General features: G+C 35.9%; 2 protein-coding genes across 2 annotated transcripts in view; one reads left to right on the top strand and one right to left on the bottom strand.

Annotated features, from left to right (window-relative positions):
- Positions 1–1,409: 1,409 nt before the first annotated feature.
- LOC140166267 (myosin regulatory light polypeptide 9-like) lies at positions 1,410–8,024 on the bottom strand. The gene is made up of 4 exons (XM_072189674.1): positions 7,927–8,024; positions 6,448–6,653; positions 5,586–5,747; positions 1,410–4,264 (listed from the first exon to the last, which is right to left on the bottom strand). The coding sequence occupies exons 2-4, from the start codon at positions 6,629–6,631 to the stop codon at positions 4,083–4,085; spliced, it is 528 nt and encodes a 175-aa protein (XP_072045775.1). The 5' UTR covers positions 6,632–6,653; positions 7,927–8,024; the 3' UTR covers positions 1,410–4,082.
- Positions 8,025–10,615: 2,591 nt separating this feature from the next.
- LOC140166266 (mediator of RNA polymerase II transcription subunit 23-like) overlaps positions 10,616–13,266 on the top strand; it is a 52,763-nt gene continuing 50,112 nt past the window's right edge. Inside the window, exons 1-3 of the mRNA XM_072189673.1 lie at positions 10,616–10,652; positions 11,678–11,756; positions 12,333–12,364. Coding sequence (XP_072045774.1) covers positions 11,691–11,756; positions 12,333–12,364 — 98 coding nt within the window. The 5' untranslated portion in view covers positions 10,616–10,652; positions 11,678–11,690. The remainder of the gene's footprint in view (positions 10,653–11,677; positions 11,757–12,332; positions 12,365–13,266) is intronic.

Below are 13,266 nucleotides of genomic sequence, written 5' to 3'. Positions count from 1 at the left end.
TGTCAATAACTGGGTCGATAAACTTGTCAAAATACCTCATGTCATTACTTAAATATAGAAACACCCATGAACCAGGGTTTTCTTTAACGCACAAAACACGCGTATTTACGCGTTCAGGCACTTTTCTGACTCCTTCAAATCCCTAGTCCCAAAGTCCAATGCGTACAAAATCTTTAAAACGTACGCGTTCATATATTGCAAGAATTGAATAGAGAAACACCTGATATTGTGTATTTATTCTCCGCTTTTGGCATTTAGGACCTATACTCCCGATATGTAGGACAACGAAAGGCATTATGGACCGGCATTTCACAATTTTCAGCTTTTCAACTGTTCAAATTTAAATTTTACACAGTAATAGTGCCAAAATGGTCCACCAAATCGCTTCAATTAGGTCTTCATTTTGCACATTTTTCCAAGTTCTAAGGGGGGAACATCACCCTGCGTAGTTGATAAACAAATGGCCACTTTCACTTCTGCTTTCGACATTTGCCAATTTATGTTTAACACAATTTATAGGCCTATCATAATAGGGAAAACTTGCCGTCCACGAAAGACTCCATGGACTGTTCATTTCACAAATGTTCGGCTTTTTTAAACTAAAATTTTACACATTAATATTGCCAAAATGATCCACCAAATTGCTTCAATTAGGTCTTCATTTTGCAAAAGTTTCTTACTTCTCAGGGGGCATCTTTAAATATTATTATTTTCTTCTAAAATTGCCACCACCCCCTTCTGACTGCTCTAGATCCGCCACTGCTCCAAACAGTGGTGTAGATTTCTTTTGACTCGGGGTGTGTCTTGAAGTATAGTGAATCCAGCACCTTTTGGAGAAATAATAAGTTTATGGTACCAAAAATTTTGCCATTTTGAAGCTATTTAAAACTGTTGAAATATGGTGCAAAAGTGGAATAAATTCGCGAGAAGCGCGCAAAAATGTGCACTTTTGGGGCTAAAATGGCCAAATATGAGGTTAATTTGGTCAGAAACCTACATACAGGCGTCAACATTGGGGATGATTGTATGGACCATCCCCCTGGCAAAATATTGGGGGAGATCCCCCCACCACCCCAATCCGGATCTACGCCTATGGCCTTAAAAACACATATTGTTAAAAGTGTCTTCAAAAATAATATTATAAAAATACCCCTTGTGCAATGTTTTTGACTCCTTCAGAGGAAAAATTCACAATTGAAAGGGTCAAAAAAATTTGAAAATACCCCTTCAGCAAAATGCTTAAAGAAAACCCTGCCATGAACCCAAACATAACACTTCATGTGTCAAAAAGCTACACACAAAGTGTTTTGTTACAGGGTTATGTGTTAAAACGGACTGAAAAATTTATGGAATCAAACATAACATTAACAACTACAGCTGCATATCTATAAAAGTGCTTATTTCTTTAATAATATCATAAAATAATCATAATTTTTGTGCATATCTGCTATTTTAAGTATTAACCAACTGTGACACAGATGATTGGGTTTTTAAATATTATAAATGCATCATAAATCAATACTTAAAGTTATGATTCTGGCTTTTTAATTAGGTCCAAAGCATTTTCAGCATGACACATTACCTCTATATTCGTTCTGTTGTGTCCATGGTTTTTGAAAATCACCCCAGTTGTTTTGATCCAGATCAAGTTTAATTAATGACTAACTGAATGCATTTCATGACTTTAGTAACATGTGGAATGTTTGCAATTGTAAACACAACATGTATTTATACAAAATACTTTTACCATGATTTGGACAATAGAATTCAAAATGACAACATATATGGAATGCCTAGAAAATTGGTAAATCATTTCGACTCTGAAAACATGTTTCACTCACTGTGCACAGTTGATAATACTGAACATAAATTTGATAAAATTCCTATAATCAAAAATAAATACAAGTCCTAATATCGCTGAAAATCACTATTGAATAGTGTACATAGCATTTTAAATTTAATATAATTGATAAGATTGCTACATACTAATTACCCTGATGTACATGTACTTTATTAATTTATCATGTGAAATTTTTGCAATGGATCCCAATTATATACCAAAGACCCAAGTTATGAAGACTAGTACATGCAATAAATCATTGGATTAATATAAATATTGGCTACATTTAACAATATGGCTCAGATCAAACCCCTATACTTTTATAAAAGCACCCTATATTAAATTTATTTATTTACATCTCATGCAAACATCATCTCTACACTGTGTCTAGGCATAGTCTAGGTACAGGTTTATGATTAACCTCGAGGTTAAAGGTCAACTCTTTGTTTGTATTTCAACAGATCTTTTCGCATTTGCAACCATAATATCTTGCAAGTAACACATTCTACCACTCTTATTTGGATAACAACAATAGTGAATGGTCGATAAAATATGCAAGATCATATTTGGATAACAATCATTCAAGTCCTTGTTGTATGCCTCTTACATTTGTACATCTTTACCATGCACAAGCAATTCTGAGCCCTAGTTTAAAGAAGACTTACTTTTAAGATATTATTTATGAAATGTAAACATCATCTATTAAGGAGTCTCCCTTATACTTTTAAAAAGTTTGGATTAATATTTACCCCATTCCACCCATTTAATGTACAAATAATAAATAATACATGGAAAAAACTCAGATTGGCATCTGATATACTTGATAAGGGATAATGCTGGGAAGAAGCTTACATATATGTAGCAATGAAAGTAAAATGGCATTGATGGGGAGTGAGATGGCAAACTAGAAGATTTATAGTAATGGTGATCTACAAGATAAGCAACCTATTCAACCTATGACTTGCCTCAAGAAGTTGTAAACATCAGTACACCGATTCATTAACCCTAACACGCCCGGGTACTACAAAATACTACTTGACATGTGCGCTGATCGTGCATGCATCCCACGTAATGTGATAACGCAATCCCCCCAAGTGATATATAGGCACGGTTTTGCTGGCCAGTGAAGCCCAAGACCTGTGACATAGTGTCGCCGACCTAGTGCTTGGCATGCAAGGGGTCTCGGGTTCGAATCACCCAGAGCAAACAACTTCTTTCTTTCTTTTCTCTTTATTCCTTCCTTCTTTCCCTTCCTGTTGCCAAAAAGACCCTGGGGTATTCGGGTTAAAAGAATCATTCAGGGGTTCCCAAACATTTTTGAAAGTAATCTCATTTTGAACAGGACAGTCCAAATTTTTGAGTTCGTCAGTTGAATACAAGGAAGTTGGAAGTGCTTTATTATATGCATTTACAACCTTCTCACATTTAACCAATGAATTCGCAATCCCATGTGGGGTCGAGAACTAGCCTAGGGAACCCCTGCCAAGCTTTTCACTTCCTGAGGCAGTGACGGAGTGAGTCTTACAACATCAGTGAAGTGAAATCAAGCATATTTGTAGTATGTGAGCACAAAGGTGCTTCGAAGTGTGAAGTCACTGCTTCAAAGAAGCAAACAGCACTATAATACATGTAGTGTAACTGGTGCTGGCAGTGCAGGTTTACATTTTGTATAAGCTAAATAACATTACAAATTATATAATACTTTACGAGTCTACTGGTGCTTTGTGTTTGTCCAACTACACCACACCATCATTTGCGTTAATTTGTTCACCCCGCACCATAATGGAATGGCCTGCACCAATGTATGATGACTTTGGATTTTAGAATGGAAGAGTTGAATTCAATCAAAAAAATAATCCTTTTTCTTATTTTGAAGCAAATCAAATGTAAATAATAATAATAATAATAAAAAAAAGTCATAAAAAGTACAATACATGTACCAGCACAATGAATGCAAGTACACAATGAGAGTGTTGCAATGTGAATGTAAGAAGGCCTAGGGTGCAGATGCTGCTGATTTAAAATTTCAACATCTTATCAAATCTTAAGTAAGCTTATATATTACTTCACTATTCTTGACATGTCTGATGACTCATAGCACATTGCCTGACTATGCAAATATATGGGCTTATTTTATGTTGCATTCACTGCAGACCAAAACCGCCTTCTTACATTCACCCCACATTTTATACTAGGATGGACAGGATGGGGGCGGTATAAAAAATTCAACGGAGGGAGCTGTTCATGGGTTGGGGTCGTCATCCTGGTCTTTGGTTCCGTGTTTAAGAATGCGTACAAATTCCCGGTAGTTGAAGTGACCCTTTTTGATCGGTGCCTCTCTGAACATTTCGTCTACTTCTTCTTCTGTAAATCGATCTCCCATTGTCGTGAGGAGCTCCCGTAGGTTATCTTCATTTATGTGACCTAAAGATAAGAAAACAAGATGTGATAGGAGTTAGAGCAGGGCTACTTAAACCTTTTTTTCCTCTGACTCAAATCTGATGAGAAAAATATGGTGTGACACACAGCATAACATAGTTGCTTTGCGCAGAGCCTGTCTCACAGTGTTGTTGATTGTTGAAATCTTGTATCTCAGGTCTGAGCTGACTGCCAGTGATGACAGACATACTAAAGCTCCATGGAACATCCACTCAAATTTGAATCTCTTCGATTTTTAATTGTGCATCAATAATGTCCTCCTTCTATTTTTTACTTCCTTTCATTTTCCTTTTCATTCAAGGTCTGTGACCCCCTGAAGAAGTGTTCGCGACCCACATTTGGATTGGTCGCGACCCAAAGTTCAGGAAGCTCTGAGTTAGAGTAAACACAAGTCTCAACCAGGCCTGGAAAATATGTTTATTTCCTGGCAAGAGAGATAAAGTTTCCTCCAACTTGACAGGATTTCCCACCATTTCTTATGTATTTTATCCAGAAAAGCAAAATTTCCCTCCAAATAACCAAATTTCCTGGCAAGGAGATTGCTGAATTCCCTGTTTTTTCCAGGCCTGGTCTCAACTGAATCTGTGATAGATTCCCAGTTTTGTACAAGAAAGTTTCTTGTTCCAAAATGAAATCTGCCTTTGTATTTAAATGTTGAGATGAGCCGTCACATTTTAGTATTGAAAATGCTTTACAGGGCAAGCTTTTGTCACTGAAGTCTCTGGCAGGGTTCAATTTAGAGGGGTTTACAGATGCATGTAATATTGGTCCTGTGCATGTAAAATTTTGCCTGTGCATGCAAAATTTTGTGATATTCAGTCCATGTCAGGAAAAACTGCAGTGGTGCATGTAACTTTTATTTTCTAAATCGACCCTTGGTCTCTGTTGGCCATTGGACAATCCCACTAGCCATTGCAATAAGCTGGCGAAGTTACGTAATAATCGGATTAACTACCATAGCAATAGGTGAAAACAAATTTTGAATATGCCGTGCTGCACTGATACGTTCACGCGGTACTTCTGCATTAAACCATATCATGCTAATCACTTACACCTGTAAGATTAGTATCTTTGAAAAGACCAGTATTGTATTCAATCTACGATTGCAGACATACACGGGTGATGAGTGTAACCTGTTTGTAGTGCAGCGCGATATGTTTAAAATTGTTTTCACCTATTGCTATGGTAATTAATCCGATTAATTACGTAACTTCGCCAGCGTATTGGAGTATAACATTTGACATCATGGATCATCATACCGTCTCTCCTGGATATCATCTACACACTAGTATTCCACAATACTCACCTACATTCTCCTCATCAAAACAAGCAAAGGCATTAAGGATGACATCTTCTGGATCAGTACCGTTGAGTTTCTCACCAAACAGGGTCAAGAACATAGTGAAGTTGATTGGGCCGGGTGCCATGCTCATCATGTCATCCAGGTATCCTTCTGTTGGGTTCTTGCCTGGTTTAAACAAAACACAAACCAAAACAATGATTATTAGGCCCCACATTTTTTTCTCAATGGTAGGTCTAAAAAAGCAATGCAATTTTCTAATTTTTAAGTACAAAAACTGCAATGTGCAACAGGAACCACTTCCACAATTTGTTTGTTTGTTACCATGTTAGTTAACCCTGTGATAAACATTTTCATTGCTTCCCAGTTGCTTCTACTGATCGTGTAATTCATGCAGTGCATTTTAATGTTTTAGAATGGACACAAAATTATTGTTTTCCTACCTACCGACTCTTTTCTTTCAGAATGTTATAGGAAACATAGCATTATTTTTGTTACATGTAGGCCCAGTGAGCATGAGCTACTAGAAACAAATTTGTTTCTCTTTTTGAGAATGAGACCTATGGTTTGCATTTAATTCATTCAGTACCGTAGATACTTCAGGGTAGTGTTGTAATTTTCATTGTATCTCACAGTGGAATTTCTAATTTTTCTTTTAGGTTTGCAGCCTGCCATGTCGATCCTTGGTTTAAAAAAATCAATGATTTTAAAAACAATTTGTTTAATGTTTTAAAATTTGGACAATTAAATGTTGTTTTGATTAAATAATCATCTGTACTATAAGACTATTTTTTATGTGCAAAAATTGCTTATGAAAATTACCTGCTTTACTGTATAAAAAGTAAATCAGTTTTTTAATGTTACTTACCTAAAGATGCTAACATATCATGAAGATCCTCTTTGTCCACAAAACCATCTCTATTTTGGTCAATCATGTTGAATGCTTCTTTAAATTCTTGAATCTGTGCCTGATCAAACATAGCAAACACATTTGATGTTGCACGCTGTGCACGCTTCTTGGTTCCCTTCTTTGTCTTTGCTCTGCTTGCCATTTTGGTAGTTCAGTACTTTGGTCTGTTGGTAAAAAAATGAAAACATTTCCATGAACAATATATGAACATTCAATGTTTTGATTTTAGGTATTAAAACAAAATAACAAGAATGCAACAGCACACACAATTTAACAAAACAAAAACAAAACAAACATACATGTATATATTCTATACAAAAAAAAGACAATAAAAATTGATGAAAAAAGAAAACCATGAAACAAGCAAAACTTACAGTAGGCCTGGTAACTAAGAGTAATTAATGCCAAGGCAATAAGACCTAACCAGACAATTTACCTACAAAAGCAAGTAATATGTACGCCTACTATACAAAAATAATAGAACAAATATTGTCAGCCACTATAAATTTGACAAAAAAATCGAACGCAAACTACATGCAGCTTCACTCAAATGAATTATCAGGTTTGAAAATCAGTAAGTTTCATTCAAATGTCATGAATGTTTAAGTTTTTAAAGCACATCACACAACCTCATTTAAATTAAAACACAGGATTAATAAGCAGTTACTTCCACAGTTGGTATGCGAGGCATTTCACTTCCAATTGTGAACATTGCCACAGTATGAAATGTGGAAGTTCACGCCCCCAAAAGTAAACTGTAACTCTGACTGAGAGGAAGACACCACTTCCTGTTTTTTTGTTGCCAAAACTGTGCCAGGTTTAGGCCTAGTAATAAATGACCTTCACATCATCATTGAATTTGAAATGATGCAGAAAACAACTAGAATATTTTCAAGAGGAATTAAAAAGTAATGAATAAAATTCATTCAAAGATGCTTTTATAATCTAATTAATAATTAATTTGCTGAGACGTGAGATGAATGAATTCACAAAAGTAACAATTCCTGTTGTCATTATGAATCATCATCAATAAAAAAATGAAAATAAAGAACACCTACAGGTACAAAACGCTCGATTTAAATACATGTAATTAGTATCAAATAAATTTTCCTTTTGCATATAACTTCACGATAATATTAAAAACTACATACTGTTGGAGTATGGTATTATTTCTAGAAATGTCATGATCAATGAACTGAATAAATGTGGATTTTTATTCATCAAAATTTTACCGGAAGTAAAAATATGTTCACATTCCTCAGCTCAATAAAACGAGAACCACCTTGTAGAAGGAATCCTCCAAAAATATACAGTTAAACACTCAAGATCACGCTAGTTTAAATAATCAAGAAGACCACTGATGTTTACTTAATCAAACGGTGGTAAAATTTTAAACATAAATATGTTATAAGTAAGCAAAATATCGATAAAACTTACCCAATCTAGAAAAAGTTACTCCCCTAAAAGAAACAAAATCACCCGTTGTTGAACGCAAGCGTCGTGACCCAGTGATTCAGTGAGGTCAATCAAATTTGTTTAAAATAGGGATGGGCAATTAGCGGTATTTACATTAGGCCAAACAAAATAAAATGTTGTGTTGCCCTCAAGTGGAAAAATGGAAAGGTTGGTGGATTATCTTTTAAAATTTTTTTTTAAACCTTCGGTTTTTAAGAAATCCCCACAAATATTAAAAAATGCTTCTTCCATAAAGGGACATTTTAAACTACTTCATACTGAATATCACTTTTGACTACTTGATACTGGAATCTAGTCTTTCAATTGCACAGCGTCAACATGGGGGGCAGTGGCGTAGCCAGGATTTTTTGTAAATGTACCGACGGAAATATTTTTACCGATGGAAGCCGGGGATGGAAGTTATGATTTGTTGATCCAAAATTTTTTTGCATGGGGTTTAAAGTGAAGGGCAAAAAAAAAAAATCACAATTTTTCATCATTTTTTTACAATCCTCCACTATTTTATGTCTTATTGTTAGTCTATTTGGGGGGCCCACTGGCTACGCCACTGGGGGATGATTGTATGGCACCCCTGGTATTATATTGGGGGGGGGGGGATCTACGCCTATGTATGTTGGACACAATAGATAAAGTATTTGATTGACAAGGTTACCCCTGCGTCCCCTAGGGACCGTTCACAAACACTTCCTGGGGGTGGCCTGATGCATAAAAAATTATTGCAAACATTTTTCGGGGCCCCTCCTTTACAAACCTCAACAATTTCAGGGCCCTCCCCCGTTTTTGACATGAAAATTATGGGTCAACCCCATAGAAAAGCATGTAAACTCAATTTTCCCAATGGTCATTTTTTAGGGCCCCCTAAGAGCTGAGACGAATATATCTAAGGGGTGGTGCAATAATAATGTGTACCGGGGGGGGGGGTGAATTCTCAAAATGGTCTGCCAAATATCGATTGCCCCCTTTGGCCGTGCCAAAAAACCTTTGCCCCCCCCTTTTCGACGTGCCAAAAAACCTCATGCCCCACCCTTTTGACGTGCCAAAAAATCTTTGCCCCCCCCTTACACATGCAAGATTTTGGGGAACCCGAATTTAAGACCTTAAATTGTCTTAACATGATATAATGCGAAAGCGCAGCGAGCAGGAAATTTTGCATATTTGAACGTGTTCAGAATGCGTTTTCCTACGCCTTTTAGGGCGTAATATAGAAACGGTGCCCAAAATATCTGTGCCAAAAATTGCTTGCCCCCCTTTCGACCTGCCAAAAGTCGCTTGACCCCCCCTTTCGACATGCCAAAACATGCTTGCCCCCCTTTTGGCCTGCCAAAAATCTCCCCCTATAATTCACCCCCAGGTACACATAATTATTGCACTACCCCTAAATTCGTCTCAGCTAGGAGGGTCAAAACTTTTGTCCGCTCATCATGTTTAAAAGGCTGCTCCAAATAATGTGGAAAACACATGAAGTTGGGAGCTGTGTACAGTTTGGTGATGGGGTGAACATTGACTTGATTATATTTTAAGCCCCCGGTTTAAGCCTACTTAAAGGGGCATTTCGTGATCCATAGCCTCATCCCCCACTTTTCCCAAAAAAGTTGAGATTTTACACCACTGGATACCTCTGGCTACATAATGTTTATGTACCAAATATTTCAAACAGATTAATTCGTTAAGCAAAAATATCGCCAAATTTGAATTTCGTTCTGGTGCACCAGAACGAAATTACAACACATTGTCTATGGAGCAGTGTAATACACATCATGCATAACTCGCAAACGCAAAATCGGAATCAACTGAAATTTTGGAAATAAGCTTTTTTCGTGGATATCTACTGAAAAATGTCATAAAAAGAGGATGCTAGGATCACGAAATACTCCTTTAATTCCCGGGCTTAAGGGATCCAAAATGAGCGTTTATTGCGTTTCGACAGTATTTTTTTGTGGGACATGAGAGCACCTCAGACCTATCGAATTGCATTCTGAATACGAAGCATGTCTTTCTGATATCAAATAATTTTCATTTTTTAAAATCACAATATAATACAAATTTTATGACAAATTATAAAAAGTTGATATTTTTCAAATTTTTGATATATAACAGTCCTCGAAGTAAATTATATAAATCTAATGATATGTTCTTAAAGTGTATGTAGCAGGGAGGAAAAGCCGACGGTCAATTGAAAATTTTGACCTTTCATATTGAAGATATGGATTTTTTTCCCAAAAGACCTAATTTTTTTTTGGTGTTTTGGGAAAAAAAATCCATATCTTCAATACGAAAGGTCAACATTTTCAATTGATCGTCGGCTTTTCATCCCACCTACATACACTTTAAGTATAAATCATTAGATTTATAAAGTTTACTTCAAATACTGTTAAATATCAAAATATCAATTTTAATGATTTGCCATAAAATGTGTATTAAATTGCGAATTTCAAAAAATCAAAATTATTTGATATCAGAATGACATTCTTCATATTCAGAATGCAATTCGATATGTCTGATGTGCTCTAATGTCCCAAAATAAATACTGTCCAAACGTTCATACCCCAGCCCTTAATTCGGTTGCCTTTTGTAAGTTTGCCTGGTCAACTGGACCGTCACCTTGTAAATGCTTTCATATCGAAATGCCCATCCTCAATCAATCAAAACAAGAGATTTGATTCGATCGAGTACGGAAAGATGTGTGTGTAAGTGATTACCGAATTATTAAATCTTGTTTTTGTCATAAATAAGATTCATTTTATGTGTTATTCAAAAAGGCATATTGGTGATACAACGTATGTCGAACGTATTGTTGAATTAAAATATGATTTGAGGTCGTAGATTATGTTAAAAACAGGTTTTAAATTTGCACTAAAAATAATTGGTGCCGAATTTTGCAGCTTTACATCATTTTGAGTCTTGAGTTCGTTCATTATTTTTGCATTTTTCTCAAAAATTATAGTTGTTACTTGTTACGCATCTTGTTACTGCGAACTATTTTCTGCGAACTATATGATGATTATTTTTTTGGTATGGACCCTTCAACAGAGCATCTGTCATCGAAGGGGTGCGCCTGAAACAAGAGGCGGGAAGTCCTACCTACTACTACTACTACTACTATAGCGCATTGTAAGATATGTAATTATGTATATTATAGAGGCTAGGGTCTATTCTTTCTTCCCAAATACAATAAGAGACTGGAATTTAATACCACAGAACATTGTCAGCATTGAAGAAAATAACTTAATAAGCAATTCAATTGAAGAGATCCTGAAACATCAAAGACTATAAAGTCACTAAGTTAAACATCTACGCATCGCATCGCGCACTAATCCCTCCTCGCCTGGACTGGTTATGATTGTAGCGTTGAGGAGTAATTAAGCAGAAGCAGAAGGACTACACGAGTCACAACTACACTGGAAATTTTATTTCAGCACAGTCAATGAGACAACAGTTGTACATTGTAGAGTTACAGTCAAAAATGAGGGAAAACCAATATTTGATCAATAAATCAATAACTATTTGTCTTGAATCACTGTTATTCCAGTGTAGCAACTGGATGACCTTGCCCCTATATTATACATAACTTTTGTTACCAGTGGCAGTGGCAGTGTTAATTATTATTTTTTGAGAAAAATGCAAAAATAATCAAAATTTATCAAAGCTACACCTTAAATTATGACAAATCCTGTTGTTCTATTTTGTTTTCAATAAATCCTATGGATTTTAGGTAAGCATCCATAATGTCTACACACCCAGGATCGTTGGTACTGGAAACTGAGCTGAAGAAGATTCTGAATGATGCTCTAGTAAGTGTATAATTAAAAAAAAAAATACCTACATTACATTGCAGTGATGTAAGTTTTCTGTGTCTTTATTTTTTTTCTTTTTTTTCTTCTTTTTTACATTTCGAATTGGATGATGATATTTCATCATAAAAAGAACAACAATTTTTTTTTAGTTGGGTGATACCCTTATAGCCTATTCCCAGATCCCTAGCATTCGCTAAAAAGTTAGTGCTCTATTCAAGCATTAGGCTTGTTTGCACGGTTTCAGGTTTTTTTAAAAACAGCTATTTACATCCGTGACATTGTTGTATCACTTCCAGAGCTTGAAGTTGATCACGACACACTATTACCCTACAAAGCATACACATGCATGCAAATGCGGGTTGTTTGCACACATGCAGGGTAACCGCATAGAAGCAATGATGTTATTGCCAAACTTGAGCTGAAATGAAGTGTAGTAGTACTAGCTTAGCTGATACTGCAAGGTATCATTCCAAGTGTAAAATACTTCGATTAAATGAGATATAATTAAATACAGAAATGGAAATATGAAATTTAACTGTGTGTATGTTCATTTCTTGTTTTATTTTTCTGCAGAAAACAACAGCAATAGAAGAAGCATTTGCTGGGTGAGTGAAACTGAAGCATCATCCCATCCGTAACTCTCATTGTGACACATGTGTGGGTTCAAGTGTCAGATTTTAGCTCCTAGTTCAGCTCAAGATGAAGCTGTAAAAGGATTACACTACCAAGCAAGGTCTTAGCTAGCCACCCGTCTGGCCGTCATTTTAGACAGGGAGTTTGTTCCTGGGACGGGCAAAATTAATGCCTTTGACAGATGCTATATTATAAATTGTATGTTTTGAGAAGCTAATTGACCTTTTAGTAGACCCAATTTGTAGAACAAGGCCATATCAACACATATTTGAACTCTTTGAACCCCCAATGGGCTATAGACGTCTGGTAAATGTTTTAAAGGTCAAATTAGGACAGGCAATTTTATTCAAATGACGGGCAACTCTCAATTTCTAGCTAAGACCCTGCTACCAAGTACCAACTACAATCCACATACTTCCAACAGTTGATGCTTGCAGTCTTGCACCTTTGATCTGAACTTCATCATTAATGAACCAACTGGGCCTAATTGTGTCCCTTGTGGGAGAGCACCATTGAGAACTTTGAACTCAAAGAGTTCCTTGTAAAGTGGGCGTTGGAAGATAAAATTGACCTCCAACAGTTTGGAAATATGTGACTGGACGTGGCCCTGGTCAATTTTGTTTTATTTCGTGTTTAGAAAATATATACCATACAATGTAAGCTTTAAAATGGTATATCCTTTGACTTCAAGTGATAACCAAAAGCGGGGTTATGATTTGTTGAACTCTGTTCCGTCGACAAAATTGTATTTTTTATCGGTTCTATATGTGTCTCTTTTTCTACATTTCTGGTAATAAATATCCAACAGTCATAATTGGCGGTCATTTCAAATCATCCCCAAGTCAACGAGGTTCAGAAATATCCTCTCATTGTT

This window comes from Amphiura filiformis, chromosome 12, assembly GCF_039555335.1.
Source record: "Amphiura filiformis chromosome 12, Afil_fr2py, whole genome shotgun sequence".
Taxonomy (NCBI): Eukaryota; Metazoa; Echinodermata; class Ophiuroidea; order Amphilepidida; family Amphiuridae; genus Amphiura; species Amphiura filiformis.
This window is presented reverse-complemented; position numbering and strand designations above follow the sequence as displayed.

What these genes read in the sequence shown, in the direction of transcription:
- LOC140166267 (XM_072189674.1), bottom strand. Translation starts at nt 6,631, where the DNA reads ATGGCAAGCAGAGCAAAGACAAAGAAGGGAACCAAGAAGCGTGCACAG. An exon ending in TGATATGTTAGCATCTTTAG is followed by an intron (nt 5,748 to 6,447) that starts GTAAGTAACATT and finishes TGTTTAAACCAG; the next exon opens with GCAAGAACCCAACAGAAGGA. An exon ending in TTTTGATGAGGAGAATGTAG is followed by an intron (nt 4,265 to 5,585) that starts GTGAGTATTGTG and finishes TCTTATCTTTAG; the next exon opens with GTCACATAAATGAAGATAAC.